This window comes from Lepidochelys kempii, chromosome 16 (assembly GCF_965140265.1).
Source record: "Lepidochelys kempii isolate rLepKem1 chromosome 16, rLepKem1.hap2, whole genome shotgun sequence".
Taxonomy (NCBI): Eukaryota; Metazoa; Chordata; order Testudines; family Cheloniidae; genus Lepidochelys; species Lepidochelys kempii.
In genome coordinates this window covers 17,519,500-17,546,340 of record NC_133271.1, presented here as the reverse complement: position 1 = coordinate 17,546,340, position 26,841 = coordinate 17,519,500, and the positions used below count along the sequence as shown (strand labels likewise).

The 26,841-nt window shown below is 47.9% G+C and overlaps 2 protein-coding genes across 7 annotated transcripts in view; one reads left to right on the top strand and one right to left on the bottom strand.

The window, feature by feature from the left end:
* Positions 1–11,719, top strand: part of TOR1A (torsin family 1 member A) — a 29,782-nt gene extending 18,063 nt beyond the window's left edge. For 2 of the 6 annotated variants that reach the window (XR_012155289.1, XM_073314689.1), the window contains one exon: positions 3,558–4,465. Coding sequence is in view for 1 of the 6 variants with exons in the window: in XM_073314689.1 (XP_073170790.1) it covers positions 3,558–3,595 (38 nt within the window). In the remaining 5 variants the exon portion in view is untranslated. Of the gene's footprint in view, positions 1–2,668; positions 3,022–3,557; positions 4,466–9,554; positions 9,698–10,519 lie in introns of those variants that run through there. The other 4 variants (XR_012155285.1, XR_012155288.1, XR_012155287.1 and 1 more) reach the window with 4 other exon arrangements.
* LOC140899338 (torsin-1A-like) lies at positions 1,970–6,648 on the bottom strand. The gene is made up of 5 exons (XM_073314692.1): positions 6,439–6,648; positions 4,696–4,964; positions 3,553–3,728; positions 2,774–2,901; positions 1,970–2,474 (listed from the first exon to the last, which is right to left on the bottom strand). Exons 1-5 carry the CDS (start codon positions 6,623–6,625, stop codon positions 2,230–2,232), a joined length of 1,005 nt encoding a protein of 334 aa, XP_073170793.1. The 5' UTR covers positions 6,626–6,648; the 3' UTR covers positions 1,970–2,229.
* Positions 11,720–26,841: the final 15,122 nt, after the last annotated feature.

Here is a 26,841-nt window from a genome sequence, read left to right as displayed (position 1 = left end):
CACTATTGTGCCCAGATCACTAGCCCCAGTCACCTTTGGTGTATGTTTAAGAACTCTGGGGCTCATTCTGATCTCATTTAGCTAGATCCAAGTCCAACTGAAATCAGCAAAAAGACTCCCCTTGGCTTAATTGGAAATTCACATTGGTGTAAATCACAAGTAACTCCATTTAAATCAGTGGAGTGTAAAAGGGTGTGAGATTAGAATCAGGCTTTCCATTTGCTCCCCTTTACTAAGCAAGTTTCATTTTGTATTTTTGCTTCCTCAGTTTTATTTCTGCAAGTTTTAATGGGTGTCAAACTGTCCAAATTAAGCGGCTTCTGCATTTTTCAGCTGTACATTTCCTCTCGGCAGACAAGTCTTTAAGTAACCTCGGTGTCACAGAGGCACCGGGCAATGCTCTGGAACTACTCCATACGAAGCCAGTCAGGACTCTGGGGGAGCATGCCTCCTCTCTGTGAGCATACTGTCTCCAGGGCAAGAAGCTTACACAGCTTCGACCTTCCTGGGTCTGACGTCGGAGCATTCAGTATCCCCTTCTCACACCATGCACTTCCCACAGCAAGTCCGCACAGGCGTGGCTCCTGGGGAAGCCAGTGGGCCCTGCACCCCATTTTCACAGTCAGATGTGACTCTCAGCCAGCCAGTAAAACAGAAGGTTTATTAGATAATAGGAACACAGTTTGAAACAGAGCTTGTAGGTAGAGAAACAGGACCTCTAAGTCAGGTCCATCTTGGGGGCAGGAAGGCCAGATCCCAGGTCTGGGCCTCCCGCTCTTTCCCCAGCCAGCTCCAAACTGAAACTCTCCAGCCCCTCCTCTGGCTTTTGTCTCTTTCCTGGGCCAGGAGGCCACCTGATCTTTTTGTTCTCCAACACCTTCAGTTGGCACTTTCAGGGGAGGGCCCCAGGCCACCAGTTGCCAGGAGACAGGGTGTCAGCCATTCTATGTGCAGAAAGCATCACACTGATCCTCTAAGGCTCTGCAACAATCACACACCCTTATCTCACCACCTAGATACTTAAGAAATGCATAGGGGAAACTGAGGCACCCACATAGTATTCAGAGAAAACATTAAGAACATTCCCACTTCGTCACACTCGGTGTTTGCTTTTTTGTCTTGCATTCTTTTCAGTTCCATCAGAGTCATATTTCTTGTGCTAAAAATACTTCGTTGGTGCTTTGTCAGGGAGGAGTTACAAGGAAATGATCAAGTATTAATCCAGGGCAAAAATGTAGGTGGTGTAAAAAAAAAACAAAACCTGACACTGACAGAAACCTTTCATGATTTGTTTGACTCAGTATAAAAAAGGGTTTATTGTTGGTATTCAAACATTCCCCTAGTGTGTTTGTAACCAAAACATTGCAAGAAGAGGCTAGAAAATTAAACTGACTTGCACCAAAAGCATAACTGACTAAGGTATCTTCATTATACCATCAGAGTGAATTGCAGCAAGGAAACACTCTGTATAATTGGTGCGTGTACGTTTAAGGATCTAAGTTGATGGGTATTTTGGCAGAGATCAAGAAACTCATCTTCTTCCCCTCCCTTATCCTGCCCCAAGAATCTCCCTGACAGGATCCTTAAAAATATTGTAATAAAATGTTAGGGAAGATTTAAAAAATGCTTAGAAGTGTGGGGGGGCTTATTTGAGCTCCAAGCTTTTTAGAGCATCATTCTAAACCATAGCACCTCTGGCCTATTCTCTAGCAAACCTCTGTCCATAACCAGAGCTTTCTAGATTTGCTGTTAAAATCAAAAGCTCACACAACCATCATTAATAGAGACTGATGAGGAATTAAGTGGGCAAGCAAACCTGAGTCAGTAGTTCTTTATATTGGGTCCCTTTTCTTCTGTTGCTTTTGTTTTTCCTTTGTTCATATCCCTGGAAAAACAAGGCAGGCATATCTGCCCTGCCTACTCTGTACTGCCTCCTTTTGATCTTGATAGGGGAGGTTTGTCAAGAATCCAGAGAGATAATTAAGAATAAATACCATATTAATTTTATTTTACTTACAGCAGCATGTTTGGAAGGTAGGGAAAGGATGTACTGTATTATGCTGAGATGAGGAAGTTATCTTTTCTCTCCAGTAACAGTGTGCCACAGGCTTAGATATATTAAAGGGCAGTTTCCTGCCCCAACAAGCTTACAGTTTGAGAAGATACTGGTGGGAGAAGGAAAAAGAGACTTGCTTTCTCTTCCTCCTTGTCCTTGAGCACTTGGCCCTTCTAGGTATCCAGGTTCACCTTTGAGGCCACAGTTTTGCAACCTTTGCTAGAGTAGATTCTGTCTTCATTGGGATAGTCGGACATTGCTAAGGCAATCTTTATGATGAGGTCTTCATCTTCTTGGTGCCCTTGGTAGTGCAGCTCCTCTTGGATGCACTTTTTCACATGTTTATATTCCAGGGGCAAGAAAGGGATGAAATAATCCACCAGGTTCTTCTGGATCAGCTTGCTATTCCAAAAACCACCTGGGGATGGAGGAGTGGGAGGGAAAGAGAGAGAGAGATGTCTGTCCATGCATAGCTGGAATAACCACATGTCACCACAATGTTTTGTTCTTCTACAAAGCCTGCTATCTGGGGATCTGAAAACACTCTACAAACACTATTTTACCTATGTGGGGAGGTTTACAGTTGAGTTCTTTAAAATAATTATGTTGCAGGAATATATTGCTACATATCAGTACTGCATGGCTCATTCCACAGAGAACTGGGGCTGGATAATATACATGGGATCCCATGGACCTCACAAGCTCAGAAGTACTCACTGTTCCTGTTATTTAAAATCTCAGCGGATAGCATAGACTGCAGGTCTGTCAGGGGAATTTCTTCTCTTCCCTTCTGCCTCCTCCAATGATCGAGCGCCACCTCTGTTATCTTATCCCCTCCTGCGTTACTGTTAGGAGAGAAATGAACTGGATCATCAGAATGACCCTCAGCAAAGTAGTATCTCAGGAACAACACAAAGGGCCAGACTGTGCCCCCTAGATCCATGCATGGAAGGAACCCTAAGTGGGTGAGTATGACTTGGGGAATCTATGCACAACTTACGAATTCTGTTCAATATTATGGACTCTCAATATGTATCTTTCTATATGTATTCATCAGAAGAAGAACTGGAAAGAGCAGTGAAGCAGTTACAAATGGGAAAGCTGCAGGAATAGACAATATAAAGCTGAGCTGCTAAAATCTGGTGGGACAAGTGCTGTCAAAGCATTAGGAAAAATATAAAAGATGGTATTGGAGAAAGAGAAGGTACCGGAGTGGCTAACAGTAACATTTGTACCAGTCCTGAAGGAAGGAGATCCTGTCACTCTGAATAATTGTAGAGGTATAAGTTCTTCTGGCTGACATGAGGGTAGGACAGGTTCAGTTATCACATATGGACAGACTCTTCTTGGTGACCAAGGAGAGAGTGTACAGCAAGGTACCTGAACCCGTGCAATCAAACTGTAGCCTGGTGAAAGCCTATTAGCACCTGCTTCTCCCTTTGCCCTTGCTGACTCTGTCGGGTCACAGTTACTCACTAACCATTGGATTTCCTTACTTCAGGAAGAGGAAGATGGCCTTGCCATAGTAGATGCCATTGATAGCCTCGCGATGACTGAGGTACGGCATGATGGAGTCAATCAGGCCATGCGGCATCTGGTCCATTTCTGAGAAAATAAAAAGCGACCTCGGACAGACACTGACATTCCCTCGAATCCAGTTCTGCAGCTGCTCCTGTGGGGATGGGCAAGAGGGTCGGTGAGCAAGGGGAGCTGGAAATCAAGATTGGAGCTGGATTATTTTTTTGTGGGGGATTCCACCGGTACTCTATCTTGGAGGTACTATTAATGTAATGCCAACGATACGTAAAGGTAATCAAATTTCATGTGTTAAGAGTCTCTCATTGACTTCAATGGGAGCAGGATCAGACTCTCAGTACCTACATGTGTGTCGGCAAGGAATTTGTCTGGATATTTCAGGTTTCCGAGTAACAGCCGTGTTAGTCTGTATTCACAAAAAGAAAAGGAGTACTTGTGGCACCTTAGAGACTAACCAATTTATTTGAGCATAAGCTTTCGTGAGCTACAGCTCACTTCATCAGATGCATACTGGATATTGACTTCCATGAGACATTAGGTATTAACCGTTGCCAGAGGGTCTAATCCTGAACTCATTAAAGTCAATGGGAGCTTTCGTTGAATAGGGCTGGGGGGAGAGAGGCAGAAATACTGAAAAGATGGACCAATAATCTGATGTGATGTGGTAAATTCTGTCTCTGTATATGAGTCCTATAGATTCCTTGGGCTGTTGTTCGCTGACAGGATATAGTCGGATAGAATAGGTCTCAAATTTGACCTACTTCCTAAATGTTATAATCTAGTGATGAATGTCTAAATCCTCTAAAAGAGTGCACTGTTTATGTAGGACCTGCAGTAATAAATTTGGGGCAAACTGTGTGCCTAAAGCAAGAACTGTCTTGAACCTCAGTTCAAACATTGAACCAACCCAAGTGTTTGGAGAGGTTCAACAAATTTGGTGAACTTTGTATCATTTTTCACGCCTCTCTGCACTGTCTGGTGATGTCCAGGATGGGGAACAGCGATGTTGAAATTCCCTGGGCACGTACAGCCCCGTATGTGATCTGCATGCAGGATTCCTGACCTATCCACCCCATTAAGAAGTAGAGTCACAAAGGAAGTACCTTATACTGCTTTATATGTTCAGCGTGTGGAAAATGCAACACTGCGTCAAACTGATGGACGAAGCTCCTTCTTGCTTCATGACTCTGGTACAGGTTCCGTGCAATGATCTTGCTGACAAAGGACTTGCCAGTGCCAGTCCAGCCATGGAAGGACATCACCAGGGGCTTCCTGGGCTGTTTGTCTCTGGAGTGTGCACTCAGTGCTTTCAGAACCACCTGGGTGGCTAGGTGCTGCCCAAATACTTTCTGTTCCAAAACCATCTGCAGGGCTGGAGGCATGATGGGAGGTCAGCATCAGGAAGCACTTCATTGACCCTCCATCCACATGCTACTCCTGAGCCACAGATGGGGAAAACATTCCCAGTTAGTATTATTGTGGGGCCATTTCCCTGTATAATGGGAGCTGTAGGCACTGAGCTGCACCCTGTATTTGGTCCTCAGTGACTGTTCATGGGAGCCAAGCAGCTTGCACGGGATACCTGGAGACTCCCAATAGGAATATCACTGTAGCTGGTGCCTCATACATGGCCCTGGGATGTGATCCTGTGGTTCTAGGGGGACATGTTTGTTGAAATTCCTGGATCCTCTTTAACCATCTTGGTGGCACATAAGGTACCTAATAAGTGAGGTAAGACATGTCTCCCTTGCTCCCCCCGTTCTCAAAGAAGAGCTGACATTTCAGTGGCAAAAAGCACTTCAAGGTACACTGCCTATAGGCGGAGGGCTGGAGGAAATCTGTGTACCTTGAAGTAAATGGAGCTATGCTAGTTTTCACCAGCAAAGGATCTGGCTCAGAATCTGCATTATAGTCCTACAGGGAAAGGGTTAATTAAAGGCCCAGTGTTACTGGTGCTGAAAACACAAGAAAGGGGATTTCCTAGGCTGGGAGGCTCATGGTTTATGGAAAGTTTCCAACAGGCCATTTATTGATCATTTCAGTTTCCACTTCTCGGCACTAATGTCCTGAAGGCAGGGCGAGAGCTGCTGTTCAACTTCCTCTTTCACTGCGGAGGCTGCTTGCTTCACAGAAATGAAACGGAGAGACTGCAGGGCTCAGAGGCAGGGTGAGCTAGTGGAGAAAGCCTGGGACTCTGAACCTAGCAGTCCTGAGCTGTTATCCGACCTCTAGCCCTGACTCATGCATCCAACATTCTCACCAGTGACGCTGGGCCCTGCCCAGGGGGGCCATGGCCCCACCACTTTTTACAAGTGACAGGGTCGAGGGGGTGGAGAGGAGCAAGCGGGGGGGCGAAGTCTTGGGGGGAGAGGAGGTGCAGGAAGGGACGGGGCATCAGGGGAAAAGGGTGGCATGGGGGGGCCACGTTTCATGCACCGCTGCCTCCCCACCCACACACACACACTTTTAGGAAGTTTCTGCCACTCCTGGTTGTGAAGTGTTTGGGTGCTCAGCTGGAAGCAGGGGCATTGGGAGGATTACTTAGCTCACGGCCTTCAATTCACTCCTGGATTATGCCAGCATAAAGCAGGGGATTCCTGGCAAGGGAAAAGTCCATCAAAGGAGAAGTTGTTGTGACATGAGGTGTCTGCAACTTCTTCTCTGCCAGCAAAGACCTGTGGCATGGGAGGAGGGGCATGGCCAGCGCGGCTGCGGGAGGGTGGTCATGAGAAGGCAGCCTGCACTGCCCCTGTTAGAATCCCTTCACCCAGAATGCAATAGCATTCCTGAGGTCAGCAGGTCCCTCGGATTCCTCCGCCCACGTCATCACTTTCTGCTGCTATTACCTGGGATGTCCAGGGTGTCCTTCATGTTGCAGCACTCCAGGAAGCGGCACTTGAGCCAGGAGGCAGGGGAGAAGAGCTGCCACATGACAGCTGCCCCGCAGAAAGCAAGTGAGGTGGTGATGGGCTCCAGAGCTGGCACCAAAGTGGGTGCCAGAGCGAAGAATCCAGCCACGTTCAGAAGCTTCATGGCAGGAGTTGAATGACAGCCTGGCTCGGTGAAAGCAAAGGGGAAAGCATCAGAACGTGACTTCCTGATGTGTTTCTGCAATCTCAGGCTGTTCTGAGAGCTGGAGGCTAGTTCCCATTAGCCTGGGTAAGCCACTGATGCAATAACAAGAGTTGAGTCATCATCACATTATTATATTTGGTGTTAGCCTAAGAGGAAAGTCCCATCCTGAGCCGGGTTATGTCCCTGTTGGGGAGTGGGGGGGGGGGTGGCGAGCTTCTTCTACCCACTCCTTCATGCTCTCGTGCAGCAGCTGAACAGGATCCCAGCCTCGAGATTTCTAGAGGGAACTGTTAGTGTGTCTACTGCCACACTGTGGGCTCATGCCTCACTGGGCATAGCAGGCCCTCAAGACCCTGCATGTTTGCAGCTTGATCCCATGAGGTGCTGAGCTCCTTGAATCCCACTGACTTCTGCAGGAGTGGAGGGCGCTCAGCACCTTGCAGGACTGAACCTTTCGCCAGCAGATACCGGGGGGAGAGCATCTTGTTCCTTTTTAAAGTGAAGCCCTCTACAGAGCAGGTTCCCTTGACAGCGCGGCCCCGGCAAGGTGTCTCAGGGTCGTTCTGAGCAGCTGCAGTCTCCATGCCCTGCATGGCTTGGTCAACTGGAGAGGATATGCAAAGTCCCAGATCAGGAACAGGACGTGTGTAGGCTCGAAAATCAGAAACAAACTCGTCCTCTGGGCAAACATTTGAAATCATTTCCTCTGCAATGACCAGTAAAGATGGTTGGAAAATGATTTTTCCCCTGTGGAAAAATTTCAGGTTTTGTAAAATGCTGATTTTTTTTCAACAACCCCTCCGCCACAATATTACTGACAGAAGTGATTACTCTTGGTTTTGACTAAATCTGATTTTTCAATTAAAAAAGCTTTTTGTTGGAAAAATTCCAGCCAGCTTTACCAGTCAAGACTTGTGTTAAATATTTGGTGTCTCCCTTTCACCGGCTGATGGCTGGGGATGGTTGCCTGCAATGGGGTGTCCATCCCACATAGGACTCGAAGGGGCTAAGCTAGTCATACAGGCCTAGTAACTCCACAGGTTGCCCTGGAGGAAGAGCCAGGGAGCAGGGACTTGATTGCAAGCAGGTTCAGCTGTGCAGGAATAGGTGGGGCTTATACGACCAGGAAACTGGCAACAGACAGGGGCTGCTGGGAAAGGGGCAGTCACTCCCTGGGAAAAGGGAGGAGTGTTTGGAGTTGGTATATCCCAGCAAGTGAGAACCAGGAAAGGTAGGAAACAGTCCAGAGAAAGACCAGTGAGGGTTGGAAGAGTAAAGCCCAGAACTGCCAGATGGAGGGTCCTTGGACTGGAACCTGGAATAGATGGCAGGCCTGGGTTTCCCTACCCACCATGGGGGAAGTGGCACTGGAGGGGCAGTGAACTGGAAGACTGGCTGGGTCACTATGGGGAGTGACAGAGACTCTGGGGGACTGTACCGTGTAAGGGGGGAATGCTGAGTGACCTGGCCAGAGGGCTGAATCATGAAGAGGATGCTATAGTTCTTGGAGTGAGAGAGGAGCTGCAGACCTGAGACGGTGTGACAGCGTGCAACCACGGAAAGGGGTGTGACCTCGAGAGCTAATCCCCAGAGTGACCAGGAGGAGCTGCCAGAGAAGCAGTGAGTGGTGCACCCTGTGGCATAGCCTTTTTACTCTCCTGTAGGGACTGACGGTCAGGGAGAAGATCAGTAGAAAAGGAGAGAAGAGAGATAAGAGCAGGAGGAAGAGAGATGCAACAGACCAAGGGGAGAAATAGAAATGTTGAGAGGATAAAAAGGAGGAGGGGGATAGGAAGGGGAAGACATACAAAATGGAGACCTGAGCCAACAAGGGGAAGATGGGTACAGCCATTTCTTTGATTTCCTGTACTGATGTGATGGGTGCTAGGTGCTCTGAGAATCAAGGCAACAAGAGGCAGACAGAAAAACCTGTGGGGGGCAGGCTGGCCTAGTGGAGACCTGGTTCAAGCCCCCAAGATCCAGCTTGTGTTCCTGGCTCTGCCACTGCTCTACTGTGTGATCTTGGGCAAGTCAATTTGCCTGTCTCAGGGGATAATGATGCTGACCTCTTGGTAAAGTACTTTGAGACCTCTGGATGAAAATCACTCTATAAGAACTGGTTATCATCATTGCCGAAAAGGACACTGCCAGGAACTTGGAGAGGAGTGTTCACTGCAACATGGGTGGATAAGTAGGCATGGTGCCTGTGTCCTGGAGAAACAATTAACAGGCAGGAGTGTGTGAGGGTAATGGCACCAAAAAATAACCAGAAAACTAAGGGTGGATATGAAAAAAAAATAGCAAGCCGGAGTTTTAAGCTTTCTTTTCCAAGGACCAGATCCATAACGCACTGTAGTCAACAGGAATCTTTCAGGCTTGTGCCTGTGATTTTCTCCAAGAAATCTCATTGATTATCTGGAAGTTTTTATTGAGTAGCCCCAATGTTCATAGTCCTGGAATGCTTTGTATATTGATTAACTAGTGTATTCCAGTGCTCTAACTGGTTTATAACTTAGCCCAAACTCCCTGTTATCTGTGCTCCTGCTGACCGATACAAACCAGGGTCCATGTGTTGGATCTGTTAATGTTTGAATTGTCAAATAATTATCAAACTCCACTTCTTTCAACCACACTCAGCTGGAACTCCATTGGCCAACGAGCACCTTTCAGCACTTGGGGTGATGGGTTTGGATTAATACTGTCCTTCAGCACCCTGGTCAGCTCCCCTTCTTTTGCACATCTCCAAGTTTCCAATTAACACATTTGAAAGGGGAGTTCAGAATCTTGTCCTGGGGGGAGAACCTCCAGCCACAGCAATGTGAGACCCAAACGCATATGACTCAGACTGCAGCAAGCTTCTCCTCTGTACTTGTGTTCTGTCCCACAGTTTAAAGTGGCATCTAGTCTTCCATGGAAGAGTGAGCATTTAACATACATATTTGGTGAGACCTCATCTCCTTCGTGCTCGACCTCCTAAGAAATATATCTTTTTCCCAGTCACAGGCCTCTAGGCTCTATTGGTGAAACAAGGTAAGAGTTGTTTTAGATACAGTGGAACGTGGCCTAGTTTGATCTAATTCTCCATTACTGTGCTCCCTTGTATAGTCACAAAAGCAGTGCATGTGCTACCATTCTCCTGTAATAGCATGATACACTCACTTTGCACTGGTGTAAATGAATAAACAAGGTGCAGGGCTCTGAAGAATCAGAGCCCTGGCCTTTAAACTGTGCCCCCTGCCTCCTCAAGGGAGTACAATTTGATTAAGCTGAAAATATTTTTATCAATGATACGAGCATATAGTAATCGGTGTTTAACTGATATGTGCTCCTCAGTCCCACTGACTTACAAGCGGGGTTGGAGGTGAAAATGGACGGCAGTTAGGGAGGCTAGACTGGGTCCATATAGTTATTAAAGTTGTATGGAGAGAAAGGGTAATAGAGGTGCTTTATTATTTATTTTATTACAGTAATGGCCAGAGGCGCCATTCAAGACTGGGGCTCCATTGGGCTAAGTGCTGTACAAATACACAGTAAGAGACAAGCTCTACCCCAAAGAGCTTACAATCAAAAGTTTGTTACTTTGCCTTTATTCATCCACACATAACTATGGGACAAGCAGCATGGCCTAGTTGGCCGAGCCCTGGATTGGTACCCATGAGACCTGGGTTCTGTTCCTGACTCTGCCACTGGCTTTCTGGATGACCTCAGACAGGTCACTCTATGTTCATGAGCCCTCAATTTCCCCATCTGTAAAATGGAAATAATGATACTGACCTCCTTTGTAAATGCTTTGAGATCTACTGATGAAAAGTGCTATGTAAAAGCTCTGTATTATTGTTTATTATATTGCAGATCAGCTACAAGCTTCTACATCAGTTTGCAGAGGGGAAAAAGACATGAAAAAGAGATTCAAGATTCCACTTTCAGAGTGCCTCTCATCCATAGAACTTTACACAACACTTATCAGCTCATCCTCACGGTGTACCTCTGAGGTAGACAAGTGTTTTTAGCACAGAAGTCCTGTTTCCAAATTTCCAGCTTTAACTAGTGCACCACATGGTCCTCAGCTTAATAACAAAGTTAAGATCCAAAAGGGCATAGTTAATATCATTGTCAGGAGAAGAGCTCGAAAAGGAACTTTCCCACTCATTAGCAGGCAAAGCTCAATGAGAGAAAATCCATCTGATCATTTTTCACACCCCAGGCCTCATTCTCTGCTGCCCTGCACTTGGAGGTGTAATTTATACCTGTGCAAAGTGAGTGTGAAGTGGCTGTGAAATGCTGCCAATTCAGGATGGTTGCACTGCACACCCACTTTGCATGGGTATGTCAATGAGTGCACATGTTGCAAGGCAGTAGAGAGGATCGGGCTATAGCTCATCTCAGGGCTCGTCTACACACAGAGGCAGTGATATCGACATACAGGCGTTTATACTGGTTGTGACAGGCTGACAATTCCCTGCAGTATCCTGAACAAATCTTATGGAATTAAGAAACTTTATTGAATTAAATTAAACCTTATTGAATTAGGGTTAATATCTTTGGGGTATATTATATTAAAAATGCAATTAAGTGAGTATTATTGTGGCATTGTATGTACCTTCTCTAGATGCTAATGTACTTCCTCTGTTATCAACCCTTTGAAGCCATCCCCCAGGAGAGATGTGCATATACTGGTTCCAACTGGATTCTCCAGGGGCCAACAGACAAAGAAAAAGTTTTTTGGATAAATAGCCCGGTTTTAAACAGGCTGATGGCCTTCTTCCTGCTCCAGCAAACAGACAGGACCCCTGGTCCACAGAGGGCCTTAATCGGCCTACTGAGGCCTCAGAAGCCTGGGTACTTGTTCTGAGTTGAAGCTGTGGTGAGCTGGTAACCACAAGGAATCCTCCTTGGGTGGGGGTTTAAAGGACAGTTCCTGTCAGAATCCATGTTAGGGTTGGGGTGATCTCTGGTAAACTTCTGGGCATGCGTGTAGGTTCTTTCATTGTTTTCAATCTGTTTTCTCTGTGGTGCTCTTCACCTTAAGAATAAAGCAGGCTTGTATAGAAAGTGCTGGCTGGTAAGTTATATCTGTAGCAAAGGTTACAGTAAACCTGTTAACCATCTCTGAAGATGAAGCAAGCAGGTGTCCTTGTGCTGGAAAATACACAGTGAAAGCAGGGAACTGTTCACAAGGGGGAGAGGGGGGTGTACCTCAACTCAACAGCAGCAACAGCTGGGAGCCTGGATTGGGTGCCCTTGCTGGCCCACGGAGAGGAAATACAGGTGCAGTTGCACCAAACTGTGACACTGGTATAGCTATTTCTGTATGGGAAGGGGAATAGCGATTCTGGTATAAGGCACCTGCTTACCAGTATAACTGCCCACGCCAGGGGTTGTACCAGTGTAATTATATTGGTGTAAAAAAATCACATCCTTATCCAAAATAGTTCCAGCTGTACAAAAATTGTGTATAGGCCGAAGAGTGTTTTAAGCCACTCTAAGGAGTGTACCTCCAACTCTAACCTCTGCTTCATTGCATTTGTTTGTATGAACACCAGATGGCGCATCAGCCAAGGTCTTGGAGCTAGACCCAGGAGGCACAGCAGTGGAAAAGCCCCTGCAAAATGAATGCCATGTTTGCAAACGATGGAAGGAAAAGAGGGGAGTGAACATAAACAGAGCTGCTGGTTTGTGTTAGAAACGATTCAGGGGAATTCCAAGCTGTGCAGCCATTGGAGCTGCCGAGCCAAGAGCAACATGGACAGTGTGTCAGGAACCCAAGAACCGTTATAAAGCAACAGAATTGCAGCCACTCTCATCTTTCACATGGAGATGCAAGCTTGAACCTAATTTTATGCCAGGGCTTGTAGACTCTATGGACTGAACCTTTGTATTCAAGAAGAAAGGAGACCCCATTAAAGAGCTCACAGACTTCAGGTGAGGTTTACCCACTCCTGTGGTAGAGGTTGAGCTGGATCCCAGGGGCTCTGGAGTGGACTGTTTGCTTGGATGGCCCTATTGTAGAAAGTTGTGCGTGCTGCGCTCTCTTGTCAAATGAGTAGGTCTCAAAGTTTGGGATCCACATTTCTCATCATCCCACCAGACCTGAGTGGTGTGAACTCACTTCTTGTTTTTGACATGCAGGGAGGCAGGTGGAGGACTCATTTCTCTGAGTCTGTGTCTGTCTTTGAGGTCCCTCAGGGCTGAAGCGGGCTGTGACTATTGAAATATAATCCTGAAATACAGTCCTATATATTATAGACCGCACATTGGAGAAGAATCATCTGGGCTTTGCATAGGAGAGCGCAAAGGGGGAAAAGTCTATAGACTCTCCTTTCCCATAGGGGGTGGAAATAACATATTTCCTATACTGAGATGGGCTGTGTGCTGCTTAACATGTGCCAGAGGAGTGTACAAATGATTCACAATTGCAATACTTCATGCTGAAAAAGTAGTTATCAATAACTCACTGTCAAACAGGGAGGTTGCATCTAATGGGTCCCGTGGGGGGTCTGTCCTGAGTCTGGTCCTATTCAGTATTTTCATTAATGACTTGGATAATAGAGGGGAGAGAGCACTTATCAAATGTGTGGATGATACCAAGCTGGGAGGGCTTGCAAGCACAATGGAAGACAGGATTAGAATTCAAAATGATCTTGATAAATTGGAGAATTGGTCTGCAATCAATAAGATGACATTCAATAAAGACAAATGCAAAGTACTATACTTAGGAAGGAAAAATCCAATGCACAAATATAAAATGGGGAACAACTGGCTAGGGAGCAGTACTGCAGAAACTGATCTGGGATTTATAGCGGATCACAAATTGAATCCGAATCAACAGTGTGGTGCTGTTGCAAAAAAGGTAAATGCCATTCTGGGATGTGTGAACAGGAGTGTCATATGTAAGATAGTAGTTCTGCTCCACTCAGCACTGGTGAGGAATACTCTGGAGTACTGTGCCCAGTTTTGGCCATCACACTTTAGTAGAGAAGTGAGCAAATTGGAGTCCAGAGGAGAGTAACAACAACGATAAGAGGTTTGGAAAACATGACCTATGAGGAAGGGTTGAAGGAAGTGGGCATGTTTAGTCTAGAGAAGAGAAGGCTGCAGGGGGACATGACCACAGTCTTCAAATATGTAAAAGGTTGTTATCAAGAGGAAGGTGATCAGCTGCTATCCACCAGACAAGAAGTAATCAGCTGAGTTTGCAGCAAGGGAGATTTAGGTTAGATATTAGGAAAAACTTCCTAACTCTAAGGATTGTTGAGTGCTGGAATGGAGGTTGTGAAATCCCTGTTATCGAAAGTTTTTAAGACCAGGTTAAACACCTGTCAGGGCTGGACTAGGTGTACTCAATCCTGCCTCAGCATGAGGGGAAGGAGTGGATGGCCTCTTGAGGTGCCTTCCAGCCCCTCAATGGTGCTCTGCTGTTATCCCATTAGCTCTTACGTGCTAAATAGGATCAAGATGGGTCAGTACTTGTCTGAGACACTTCCCAAGAACCGCCAAGGCATTGCAGTACTAATGATGATGGCACTCTTTTCTTCTAATCTGCATGGAGCTGGTGCCCCAAGACGATGTCGGAGGGACTGTCTTTTGGCTGTTAACCTGTCCAGTGGTTCTCATTAAAGAACTCCTGACTTTTTCGCAAAAGTAAAGGTGTTCATGGGTGTGGGTGTTTTACCTCTGTTCTTCTGGCCAAATTCAGAGCCTGGTAATTGCACTTTTCCTTCCTAAGCTCCCCATGAAGTTTCAGCCTGAAGCAGGATTCTTTCCCCAGCCAAATGCATTGAGGTGTTGTGGGCTATTAAGCAGCTGATGTGTTTCATCCCAGAAGTGGCTGCATTTCAGTTGGTGGATAAAGTGATGTCTCTGTGGAAGCTGGACACTAGTTGAAGATTATCAGGTATGTTCGGTTTCTTTGAGGTGAGAGGCACAAGACAAATGCACGCTATTTGTGTCACCACTGGTACAATGTATTGGCAACATCATGAAACTGGCCACAAGTTAGAAAAGAAGCAGCCCCTCCCTTTTCCTTAAAATGTGCCCCTGACTTCAGGGAAGTTTAGAGCTTCCCCTTTCTGCTGTTACCCCTCACACATCCATGCGTGCAGACTCATCCACACACACCCGCCCTCTTTGCCTGCCAGCTCATGAGTAGGCTGATGTCTGTTTGTTTTGAGAGCATCTTCCCAGAGGAGGTCAGGTTAGAGCCCCCTTTAAAGTCACAGAGGAGGCAGCTGCAGGGAGAGACTGCACCTCTGACGCACATCAGGCTCTCTGAAGGAGCTGGATAACAGTGTGCTTTATCCAAACACAGAGCCAGGCTGCGCTTTGCCAATGCATCAGGAACTGTGCGGCGGGCTGACTCACTGGGACATATCTGGCCGTTCTCTGATTTGTGGGTAGTAGTAACACCTAACACTGTGCAAACATTGCTTAATCCTCACAACACCCCAGTGAGTTGGGGGTGGGGATCATTATCCCCATGCTACAGCTGGAGAAACTGAGGCACAGAAATGGGAAGTGATTTGCCTAAGATCCTTATTCTGTTTTTCTATCTCCAAGTTATAGCAGGGAGAAGAGAGCGTTCTCTCTCCTTGCAACAAAGACCAAATCCTGCAGCCTTTAGTCAGGCAAAAACTCCAGCCAAGATTGGTCTGGGTGAGGACTGCAGGACTGGGTCGTAGATGAGAACCGCAAAGTCTCCACACCACTCTGCCGGGTGTAGTGCTGCTTGTTGTGTCAGGCGGGGTGCGGGGGCAGGAGAGAGGGAGTCCATGTGCCTGTGATGCATGGGAGGGATGGGGACAGGGTCCTGCTGGGAAAAAATGTAGAGGTTTGTGGATGAACCTGCCTGGATCAAGTGATTTCTTTGATCACATCTTAATCCTCTGTAGGGGGACGAGTGTGACTTTTGAATGGATTCTGGAGTCACTAATGATTTCTCATACATCTGGAAAAGTTTTAGATCTTGGATGTTTTTATGGTCAGATGCTGTCTCCGGACAATGTAACCAGGTGAGGGGAACCGCCTACCATACAAGAATATGAAAGGGGATCTGAATTTAGGGGCCATCCCTGCTGTCCCGAGTAAAGTTGGCAGGACCAGATCCCTTATCTAGTTGTTACATTCTGGACCGGACTCTTATTTACACTACAGCTGCTTGACGTTGCTCTGCTGCTGTGAAGACCCTGTACTCTGCTAGCATGGTGTAAAGACTCCTTAGTGTACCTGAGAATCAGCCCTTCTCTTTAGTGGCTGTGTGAGCCCCTTGAGCTCATGGACAGACAGAATGGGCAGGTCTATGACACACACAATCATTTTTCTCCCCCTATGTCCCCCGGTCATATTCCAGTATTTAACAAATAAAATAATGTGCCTTTCAGAGTCCAGGCAGAAGGAGTGAAAGCTGCTCCCATAGCCCATCTGGCTGGCTTCAAATCTGAATTGAACGGACAGTAATTGGACGTTTGAGACAGGAGCAGTGATTGGCTTCATGTCCCGATTGTCCTGCCAGGCTATCTATCCTCCATTGTGACTGGAGCTCCCCATATCTCTGGCCACCCTGGGAACAGGTGCTGTCACATTTAACCTTGTAAGCAGGACAGGCGCCTTTAGATTTTGCAGCGTGCCCTGCGTTGGTCCAGCCTGGGGTTTGTATTTGTTTCTAAGAGGCCAACCTATCAGAAGGAATAAGAAGCAGGAGCAGTGCTAGTCCAACATCACTGTGTGTGGTGTGTGCCCAGGCCAGAGAGGATATGAGTTTGTTGCAGCCCACCTCAAGTCTGGGTCTTTAGCTCATGCCGGAGAGACTCGTGTTTTGCCGCCAAGGTCCCCAGTTCAATCCCTGCCAGGAACCAAGCGTGTGGCTCGTGTACACTCACCAACACATCATCTCTAGAGACCTGGGTTCAAATTCAGAAGGGGAAAAACCTTTGAGTGAGTTGGGCATCTTCCAGTCTAGTCTCAGTGGCCATTTATCTGCATCATAAAACCGCTGTATAATCTGGCACCACTGAGCATGAGAGGCCAAGGACTGGGTGAGTCAGCACAGCTATGTGGGAACCTAGAATTAGGACAGTTTCAGCTGCTTTAGGTCAAGGCTGAGGAGCATTGCGAGGGTTTCAGTGGAGGCTCAGGGCTATCACAGCATGGGGGTCTGTAGGTCCAGCTTTAATGTGTGGGCAAGAGATCATCTGCCTGACTGTTTGGAAAATGGCTGCACTTCCCTCCCACACCATATTCATGTTCAACCCTGGTGTTTGCTATTTGTTGTTCTGCTGTTTCAAAAGTTTCACCAATCCAATCAGGGAGCAGAGACAATACCATGTGACTTAGGTGACCGCTCACAACAAGTTATGAAGAGTAAAGAGTCGGAAAGGATGGCTCACAATTGACCCGCATGCTGAAATCTGTTATATCAAATCCTGTTATCCCAGGAACCAGGCTAACTGCATCTCCGATTCCCTCCTGATCTCTCTGGGTGCATCCTCTCCAGGCTTCTGGCCATCAGTCTCGAGCCAGAATCACCCAGCGTTGAAGTCCTCTGAGTAACAACCACAGCAAGCATGATATGTCCTGCAAGTCTGTTCCCTCTGGGGTAATGACTGTACTAATCAGTGTCCAAACAGCTTCCTCCAAGCCAAGCCTCATTTATTTAGAACAAAAGTATCTGAGAGAAAACAGACCTTAAAACCAACAAAACAGACTGTGGGCACAGCTCGCTTTTCCAAAGGGTTTCTATTCCCTGGCTTTGGGAGGGGCCTACTGCTTAGACTCCCTCCACAGGGTCCCTCTCTTTGTGTCAGCCTGTCTCTCTAGACAGTTTCTGACAGTGACCCCCTTTCCCTCCCCCCCTTTCCCCGAAAAGGACTTTTAAATTCTGACGTGTTCTTTTGATCACCAGGCTCCTCTTAAGGAGGCTTGAGAGATGAGACGGGATCCTGGAAGCTAACCATTTGCCCCACTCTCTTTCAAGAATGTGCTAGGGTCTCCCTATTGTATTGCTTTCCAGTTTGCTCTTCCCACAGCCCCGTTACTTTGGATCAATACAGTCATACAGGAAATCCTAGTAATCCTACACTGGCTTTATTGTATTGGCCAGGCTACTCACAATAGTCAGACTCTTAATACACATCTGTGTTCATGGGCTAATACACAGCAGTCCTACAACTGCCCCACTCATTGAAAGTGTCTGGATGAGGAATGATAAGGACTGGATCACAGATGAACAGCAAAAAGGGATGGGGAATTTGTGTTAAATGAATAATTGGGCATGCTGATCTGCAGCCTTTCCCTTCGGCAGGGCCTGTGTCCTGAGACCCTTGTTCCCAGTGAGCTCGGCGGCATGGCTCTGTGCTACGGCTCCAGGGTAGCGTGAACTGGGCCCATCTTCATGGTCCACTTGCCTGTGTTAGAGGGGGAAAGGACTGAAAGGCAAAGGAGGAGAGAGAGAGAGTGTATGTGTGGTAAAACAAGAGACCCTTATGCTTTCTGTCTCCCTAGGTTCAGCCTCTCTGTCCAGCATCTATCATCTGGTAGGGCCCCTTCTCCTGCAAAGAGGACCCCTCCCACCCTAAATAATGAGGAGTCAATCAGTAAGGTAAAATCAAATAAAGTGTGTTGAAGGGTTTATAACAAAGAGTGGGACAAATAAGAAGGGGAATAAACAGCAAAATGGGACAATACAGTGATTACCCCCAAACTCAACCCTATAAAACAGATATAAAAAACCTTCTTCTCAGATCAAAGTGATGACAGGTGCTTGGGACCTCAATCCTCTGGCTAATGGCAAGCCTTTGGAGAGGAGCTCAAAGGAGTCCCTTGATGTTCCTTCGGGACCACGGGATACAGCAGATGATGCGTCCAGGAGAACAGTGGCGGATGATGACAAAGGGTAAGTGTTGTACTGTATCTTCTCCTTCTCTTGTGTCGAGCCCTTTTATCACTAAGATGGATAAATGCCTGCAGGTAAGACCCATGGACTGTGACCGTCCCTGGCTGCCACTCAGACGGACAGCGCTGAGGCCATGTTTGGGGCAGTCTTTTATACACTTGCCCGGGAAACCCCTTAGAAAAACCAGTTCTGCCTGGAAGTTGTTTACAACTTCAGGAGAAATAAAAGAGCGGGAAAATTAATCTATAGCTCACGTGGGCATAAAACTCCCTTTTGGAACCAACATGGATTCCTGTAGTCACAAAACATATGAAAGTGAACCCAACCTAACACCTGTCAAAGCGCTGACCTGAAAGGGAGCTGGCACCCAATCCGTGGCACTGTAGTCCCTACACTTTCGCAGCCTGGAAGCCCCAGGGCCAGAGTGACTCAGCAGGTCAGAAACAAGCTGGACTGGCAGGCTCAGGTCCCCAGATTATCCAGCCATAAAAAGAGGATCCCAGAACAGCCACACTTTTGGAGGCAGGATATCCTGGATGCTTTGCAAACCCAGCTCTCTCTCTCTCTCTCTAATGAGGCAAACCTTTTCTGCACGTTGTTGTGATCTTTGGCACAAGCCAACAATCCCCAATTTTTCCAGTGAACCCAATGGAGATCTTCTCCTGGCTTTACTTTTAAAGTGAATTTTTATGCTGGTGAGCTGGCAGTCCTGCAAACTGAATCCTCTAATTATAGCCCCAGACAGGCAGCTCAGTGCAAACTTCACGTGCACGCTGTTCAGCTAATTAGCTTCCCTCACCAATGAGCCTCAACTCTGACTTCTCAAGGAGGGGAGCTAATTCTCCATGGCTTGTTCCATCTTTGGCCTCCCTGCTGAGGCTGCTGACAAGTCATCCAGCTGCAACAGTGTTTTCTGTGACGTGGGCACCTCCATAATAGAAAATGGACTGATCTCTAGTTACCCACTGATCACCAGTCACCATACTGTCTAGGCCTAGCTCATTCCAGGTCACTGGACAACCACCAGCCACCACCATCTGGGGTGGATCTTAGCCAGTGATCTAGAAGTGATAGGTCCCCACAGGCTGCTAGCAATCCCCTGAGCAACCCAGTCCCTTCCACCAAGTTTTTATTAACAGCTGCATGGGGTTTGTCTGGGGGAATGTACGTGTCTTCTGCCGGACAAATGGAGCTCTCTTGAATGTACGAGCCGCAGGTGAGCGAGTGCTTAGCAGAATGCGTAATGGGTTATTGCGGATCAATCTGAATGAATACGATTATTTGTATTGTGGTAGCATCCAGGAGCCACAGTCATAGACCAGCGCTAGATGCTGTGCAAACGCAGGACAAAGAGACAGGCCCTGCCCTCAGGAGCGAACAAGCTACAGAGGGGGAGGTGGGTGGGGCCAGATCCTCAACTGGTGTAAATGACCCAGCTCCAAACCCCTGAGCTGATTTACACCAGTGGAGGCTCTGGCTGTGGGTGTTAACCACTAGCAATGCAGCCCTTCCCCAGCTGTCTTGAGATGGAAACACATGCTGCTGCACCCAAGCATCACTGAGCCTGTTGCTCCAGCTGGGGTAGGATTTCTCAGCTGCGAGCAGAAGTGAAAGATGAGAAAGAGAAGGCTCCGTGTGTTTGAAGCCATTTCCCTCCAACAGCACCTGGACAGGTGATGGGATCGGCTGTCCGGCACCTCTCACTTCTTCCCAGAGCAGCCCAGAAAGGTAAGCCTTTTGCAGTGGAGTGCTAGGTGAGCAAGGTGAGGGATGGAGTGGGTGCGCTTGGGGTCACAGCCCTTCTCTTTGTTTCTCCGCTCCCTGTGTTGGGTGGAATCCTGTTAGTTGGAGCAGTCCGACCAGCAGCACCTGTTTTGACCTTTAATCTCCATACCCAGCACCATCAAACAGTGAGCTTCCCACCCAGGAAATGAGTGCAGAAGGCAGCATTACGATTTTGCAAGTGCTGAACAAACACCGCTAGGCATTTTAGGTCACGCGGAGTCTGTCATTTCCACCAGCCGCTATGTTCTTTACCTGCAGCTCCAGGTGGGGTGAATGGCTTTTTTAGTTGGGGGGGGGGTGGAGGTGGGGGGAAATCCAAGAAATCTCTTCAAATCCAGGAGCCATGACTCTGACTGGCTTTAGGGACAGCAGTGTTTGATCCGGAGCCGGATGCTCACTGCTTGCTCAGACCTAATTCCACTATATAAACAATCTCCAGGCTCTCATAATCTTTGACGTCAGAATCCCAGAGGTTCAGGGGGAGTTTGTTTTTCCCCAGGTGTGATTTGGAAGGGGAAAGCAGCTGCTAAGCAGTAGAAGTTCAGTGTAGGGGTATGTACGTTGGTGTGGGAAAATATGCATGCATGTATCTGTACTTGTTATGTCTATGCCTAAGAAAAAAGAGGCATATCTGTATTTTCCATTGAATGCATCCGATGAAGTGAGCTGTAGCTCACGAAAGCTTATGCTCAAATAAATTGGTTAGTCTCTAAGGTGCCACAAGTCCTCCTTTTCTTATATCTGTGTAGTTCTGCACGCATGCGGGTGTTTGTGCAGTTGTGTGTGTGTGCGCAGAGAGGGTTGCATGTGAGTTTGCATGTGGGTTTATGTGACTCGGTGTATCTGAGCCTGGGGGATGTGTGGGTGCAGGACAATGACTGGATGTTGGGGTATACGTGTGACTGCCTGTGTCAGTGGGTGACCTATATGCGGATATCTGTGGGTTTGTGGGGCTACGTGTTTATGTGTGTGTTCATGTGGCTTTGCGTATGCAGATGTATGGTTGTTTTGTTCACTTGTAGATACTAGGTTATGTGTGTGTTTGTGTGGCTAGATGTGTATGGGTGCATATATGTATTTGTGGTTGTGTGTGTGGGGTGCTTGTGTAGCTGTGAGGTGGGGGGTGTTTATGTGGCTGGGTGTGGTTATTTCTCTAGGCTGGGCTGTTGAACAGCTCCATGTACACCAGGTCTATGTGACTTGGAAAATATTGTCTGTTTTTCTTTTGTTCCTGGAGGAAACCATTTCTCCAAAATCTCAGCCACTCCAGCTCTCTGTTGCCTCTTAAAAAAAAACATCCCCAGTTCTCATGGGTGCAGCAGCCCCATTTGCATAACACTGGGAGAAGTGAAAGGAAAAAATGGCCCAAGCTGAGTAACGATTTGTGGGCGGGTTTCTGGAGGTACTGAGCTCCTGCAGCCCCTCTGGATTTCAGTGGGCTTTGGGGGTGCTCACACCTCCACCTCTCAGGCCATTGGTAGGTCAGCCTTCCTCCATCTCTGGAGCCACAAAGGTGTCTGCCTCTCTCCATTACCGGGAACACCGCCGGTTGCTCTTGCCCAGTCCAGTGCACACCGTGAATGCAGTCAAGGGAGTTGGACGGGTTTAAATCTGGCGGGGATCAGAATTAGGCTCTGTGTTACCTTCACAGCTGGGCTCTGGGATGTTATTGTGTCTGCTCAGATGCTCCTGGAAATTTCTTTTTAGGCTGTCATCCCCGCCCCACTGGCCACATGCGATAAAAGCAAAGCCGTGCGTCAGCAACCATCTGTGAGCCGGGCACCTTCCCCGATGCTCCTCTTTGCTTTCCCACGGCGGGGTTGCATGGACGCCTCACCCACAGAAAGTGCCCCGGATCCTGCAGAAATTTGTGGGCGCACAGATGGCTCAGTACGTCCCACGGTGGTGCCACGCGCAGTGAGCTGCTGCTGATCACAAGTTTGTGAAGCTTTTGGAAGCCAGGGTGCAGCTCCTGGGTGAATGAAAATCAGTAGCGCTTTGCCCTTCTAGATCACCTTTCTTCTGAGGATCTCAAAGCACTTTACAGACAGGAATGAGTTCACCCTCCCAATGCCCTTCGAGGGAGGTAAGTAATTATGACCTTCCACGGGGCAGGTGGGGAAACTAAGGCGCGGGGCGGGAACTGGCACAAGCATATGCAGTGAGTCAGTGGTAGGGCAGAGCTAAAGAAACCAGGAGCACTGACTCCAAGTGCTGCTGCTCTATCCACTAGATCACATTGCCACAATAGCCTACAGCACGTTGTTCAGCAGACTGTGTTTACACCATGGCAGAGCAGGGCCTTGCCGTCACAGGCATTCGTTGTAGATACCGTCTGAGATTTTCTAAGCCACTTGGAGGAATTGGGCTATCCGGCTCCCATTCATAATAATGACTGGGTTGGGTTTGTGGGTCAGTGTGAGAGAGATGTTGGCGTAAGGAGGCTGCATGAATCCATCCACACGTGCGAAGCTGTCACATTCCTTTTCCTTTCCTTTGGAATTGATGCCTTCTAGCCTGGCCTGGATACCCATCCCACAGCCCTTGCATTTCGGGGCCTTTGCAGAGCCCGTTAATGAGTTGAGGTAGAAATTGTGTGATGCTGAGGAGGGTGGTTCATATTGCAGGGAAAGGCGATACGGCGCATCTCAGGTATCTAGTGGTGTCATCCGCGTCCAGATGCAAATAAATAATGAAGCTACCGGCGGGCCATGCACATTTGTATTGGCTGGTGTTTGAATGAAACATACCCCCTGCTGCAGTAACTGAAACAAAACCCCACCTCACCAACAGGGTCAGGTGGAAGCAAGTGTGGTGGATTAACAAACTGACCTTTCACCCCTAGTTGCAGCAGAACACGGCTAGGTTTGCTCCTTCCTCATGCATAATCCTCAGCAAAATTTCCAGCTGGGCTGTGATTTCAGGGTCTGCATTGGGTGTTCAAAGCTGAATCAACACAGCTTGAGGATGAAATATCAGGTTGCATCTGCCGTGCTAGCAGTGAGATTCCGTTTGAACGGGGAAACTAAGCATCCATGATACAGAAGTCATTTGTGGTCTAGTGGTTAGACAAAGGGGCTGGGAGTCTGGAACCCTGGGCTCTGTTTCCTGTGCTGTTCCTGCCACTCCCTGAGGCTGTGTCTACACTGCATTGTAGTCTGGGGTCTCTGGGACCCGGGATTGTGACTCAGTGTATCCCAGCCCATGCTTGAGCGCATATGCGCCGGCTTTCTCATTTCCCCGAGGGTGCTTGACCTCCACTCTGCCCCAGACCCCACCCCCACTCCACTCTGTCCCCCATGGCCCCATCCCTGCCCCACCTCTTCCCACCCTGTTCCGTCCCCTCTCCCAAGTGTGCCCCGCCTTTGCTCTGCCCCCTTACCTCCAGTGCCTCTTGCACACCTCTGAACAGCTGATCTGTGGCAGGCAGGAGGCGCTGGGAGGTAGGGGGAGAAGCTGATTGGCGGGGCCCACCGGTGGGTGCTGAGCACCCACTTTTTTTTCCCCGTGTGTGCTCCAGCCCCGGACTCCTCCACAGAGTCGGTGCCGATGCTTGAGCATCCAAGCTGTATTGTGAACTTGGTTTTACAGTTTCTGGGCCTGGGTCTCACAGCTGTGCTAATGCATCCACACTGCACTATGCCAACCTTCTGACTTGCGTCTGTGGCATGAGTTAAGTCTACACTGCAAAATGACAGGGCTTGGACCCACCGCCCTAGCAGGGTCCTAGGACCTGGATCCTGAGTGGTTACTTGACCCAAGACAGACTGATTTGTTTGTGGACATAAGAGGGGCTTGGGTGCAAACCTGAGTCAGAGCCCAGGCTTTGTGTGCGCTACCCTGAGCGACTTTGGGTAAGTCACTTAAGCTGTCCATGCCTTGGTTTCCCATCTGTAAAATGGAGATAACTACCAGATTTAGATCCTACTAAATTCATATCCTGCTTGGAAATTGTGGCTTCTAAATCTAGATCAGGATCGTAAACTTGAGAATCCATTTCCATTTGGCTTTGGTAGACCTCAAGCCTGGCACATTCTATTCTCTTGGCCATCCTAGAAGCAGCAAGAGAAGAATAACTTTCAATAAAGATTCTTTATTGTTTGCATAGCTCAGGGTCCTGTTAGAGAGAGAGAGAGAGAAATGGGGTGATATCTAGAAGTCAATGCGAGTTTTGCCATTAACCTCAATTGGGCCATGATTTCACCCTCAGTATTTAATGTATGGATGCTTTTAAAGCACCTTGGAACCAGAACCTTTGACCTGAAAAGGGGGACCCCAGACCAGAACTGCTCCTGGCTTGGGGTGTGCAAGGCTAAATGCCATGGGTTTTGGTGTGTCTCTTGTTGCCGAGGGAGAGTCCATGTGGCTCACTAAGAACTCAGTTTTGCAGAACTGCCGTTGATGCCTCTGTATGTTTTAATTAGCTGTGCAAGATGGGTTTCCAGAAGAGGCAAGAGGAAGTGACTATCTGCTGCTATGTGCTTCCGCCTGAAACTGTTTCCCTGATTTGTTCTGACAGGCTGAGTCTGTTTCCCTGCCTAATGTAACGAAGGCTGCTCAGAGGCAGACTGTGTGCTGGGAACTGAGCAAGGGGCCCTGAGAGGAGCAAGGATCAACGAAGAACGTTGCTGCACTGCGCCATCAGAACGAAGGCTTGAGGACAAGAACCCATCTTCATGGTCTCCTAAAAGCTGCTTTTGTTATAGAGCCCCTTGGAAGGGTTGATAACCAGAGAACACAATGGCTCTGAATGGCCAGCAACCCTGGGCATGAGCGGTAGAGAGCATTTTGTCTGGAGAATGCCATACCTTCCAGGCTGGGAAAGGCACAGGGCTTTGATTTCATTCCCTTTGGGAAATCCCAGCATGGAGACTTCTCTGAACTGAAGTGGAACAACACCACCAGCCTGTCTATTTCTGTGCAGCCCAGAGCGTCGGACTTTGGCCTTGAAACCATCCAAGCTCCTCTCCCCGTGAGTGGCTGACCATGGGGTGTGCTGTGTGCTCCCCCTTGGTGGATATCTGGGATGTGACAACCAAACAGCCCGGCACCAGCTGCCTGGAGCTCTCTGTCTTCCCCAAGGCCCAATCCCAGGATTACCAGCCCATCTCTGCCCTGCACTCTGTTTCTTCCTTCTCCAATGCCGAGGACAGTTGTGAAGAAGTCACTGTAGCTAGCCTGACTCTGGACAATGGTTGTGAGACAGAGTGAAGCCCTGAGAAATAGCTGTCTCTGAAGAGTCTCTTGCAGGGGACAAATAGACGCAAGGGGCTTGCCAGCAAGCTGCAGTGGGACTGGCTTGCATGGACTGGGGCAGCGTGCTCCATTCACAGGTCCCCCGCAGAGCCAGTTGGCACAGACTTCTTTCTGAGCAGGCCTAATTCTCCACTGCCTTGCACCGTGTGCTGTTATTTACATCAGGGCAAAATGAGGGTAAAATGCTACCAGGGCAATGAAAAGTCAGGCCCAAATGGGGGCCTGATTCTAATCTCACACTGGTTTTACGTAGGTGTAATTCCATTGACTTCACTGGACTGATCCTGATTTGCACTGGGGTAAGTGAGAGCAGAATCAGGCCCTAGATGTCCACCAGGTCCTTGCTGTGTTTGGAGTAAAATATTTGAAGAGTCTGGAGACAAGCTAAAAAATAGCAGCTGCTGTTATTGAGAGTGAAATTCAAGTACAGGAACAAGGCTGGTGCCTCCTCACAGTTGGAGAGGATGCAGCCATTGGCTAGCGGAGCACTGAATGGAAACAAACCCGAGCAATCTGGTGCTAAAGAAAAGCATTACATCATCAGGACAAACTCTCATTGGCTGATTCATGATTCTGATTTACCCTCCAACTTCTGAGAGCAGATTCACTTTTTCAGCAATCTCCCATACTCCAGTCTTCCCGTTCCATTTAAACTGAGCCCCGAGGCATCCCTGTGGCACCCCAGGAAGCTTTCCAAGTTCCTCTGAGTTGGATCAGTCCAGTTTCCAGACCCAACTGATCACTTTCTTTTCATTGTGACAGCATCTGTGTAGGAGGAGGGCCACTGGCATCAGCACTGCTTCCCTGGAAACAAGTGATACGTATTCATTAGTTAGGGGACAGAGGGAGAGATGCAGATTTCTTCATTCGTGATGTTTTGAATACGACCTCCTCCATTAGTCCAGCTGTTTCACTGTGTATGTAGATGAGCAGAGGGAATTAATCATAATTAATACTTTCCACTTCAACATTGCCTTCCTTTCGTACAAGTATCTCAAAGTGCTTTACAAGCATCTGTTAATTACACCTCACATCCCCCTCTGCCAGCGAGGGGAGTATCATTATCCCCATGGTGCAGATGGATAAGGAGAGATACAGAGGGATGAAAGGGACTCACCAAGATCATGCAATGAAGAAACAGAGTCAAAGAGAACCCAGGAGTTCTGACTTTCAGTCTCTTGATCTCACCATTATGCAACACCTGCCTCTCTGGGCAGATGCAATTGTTCTGTCCCTCTTTAAGAGT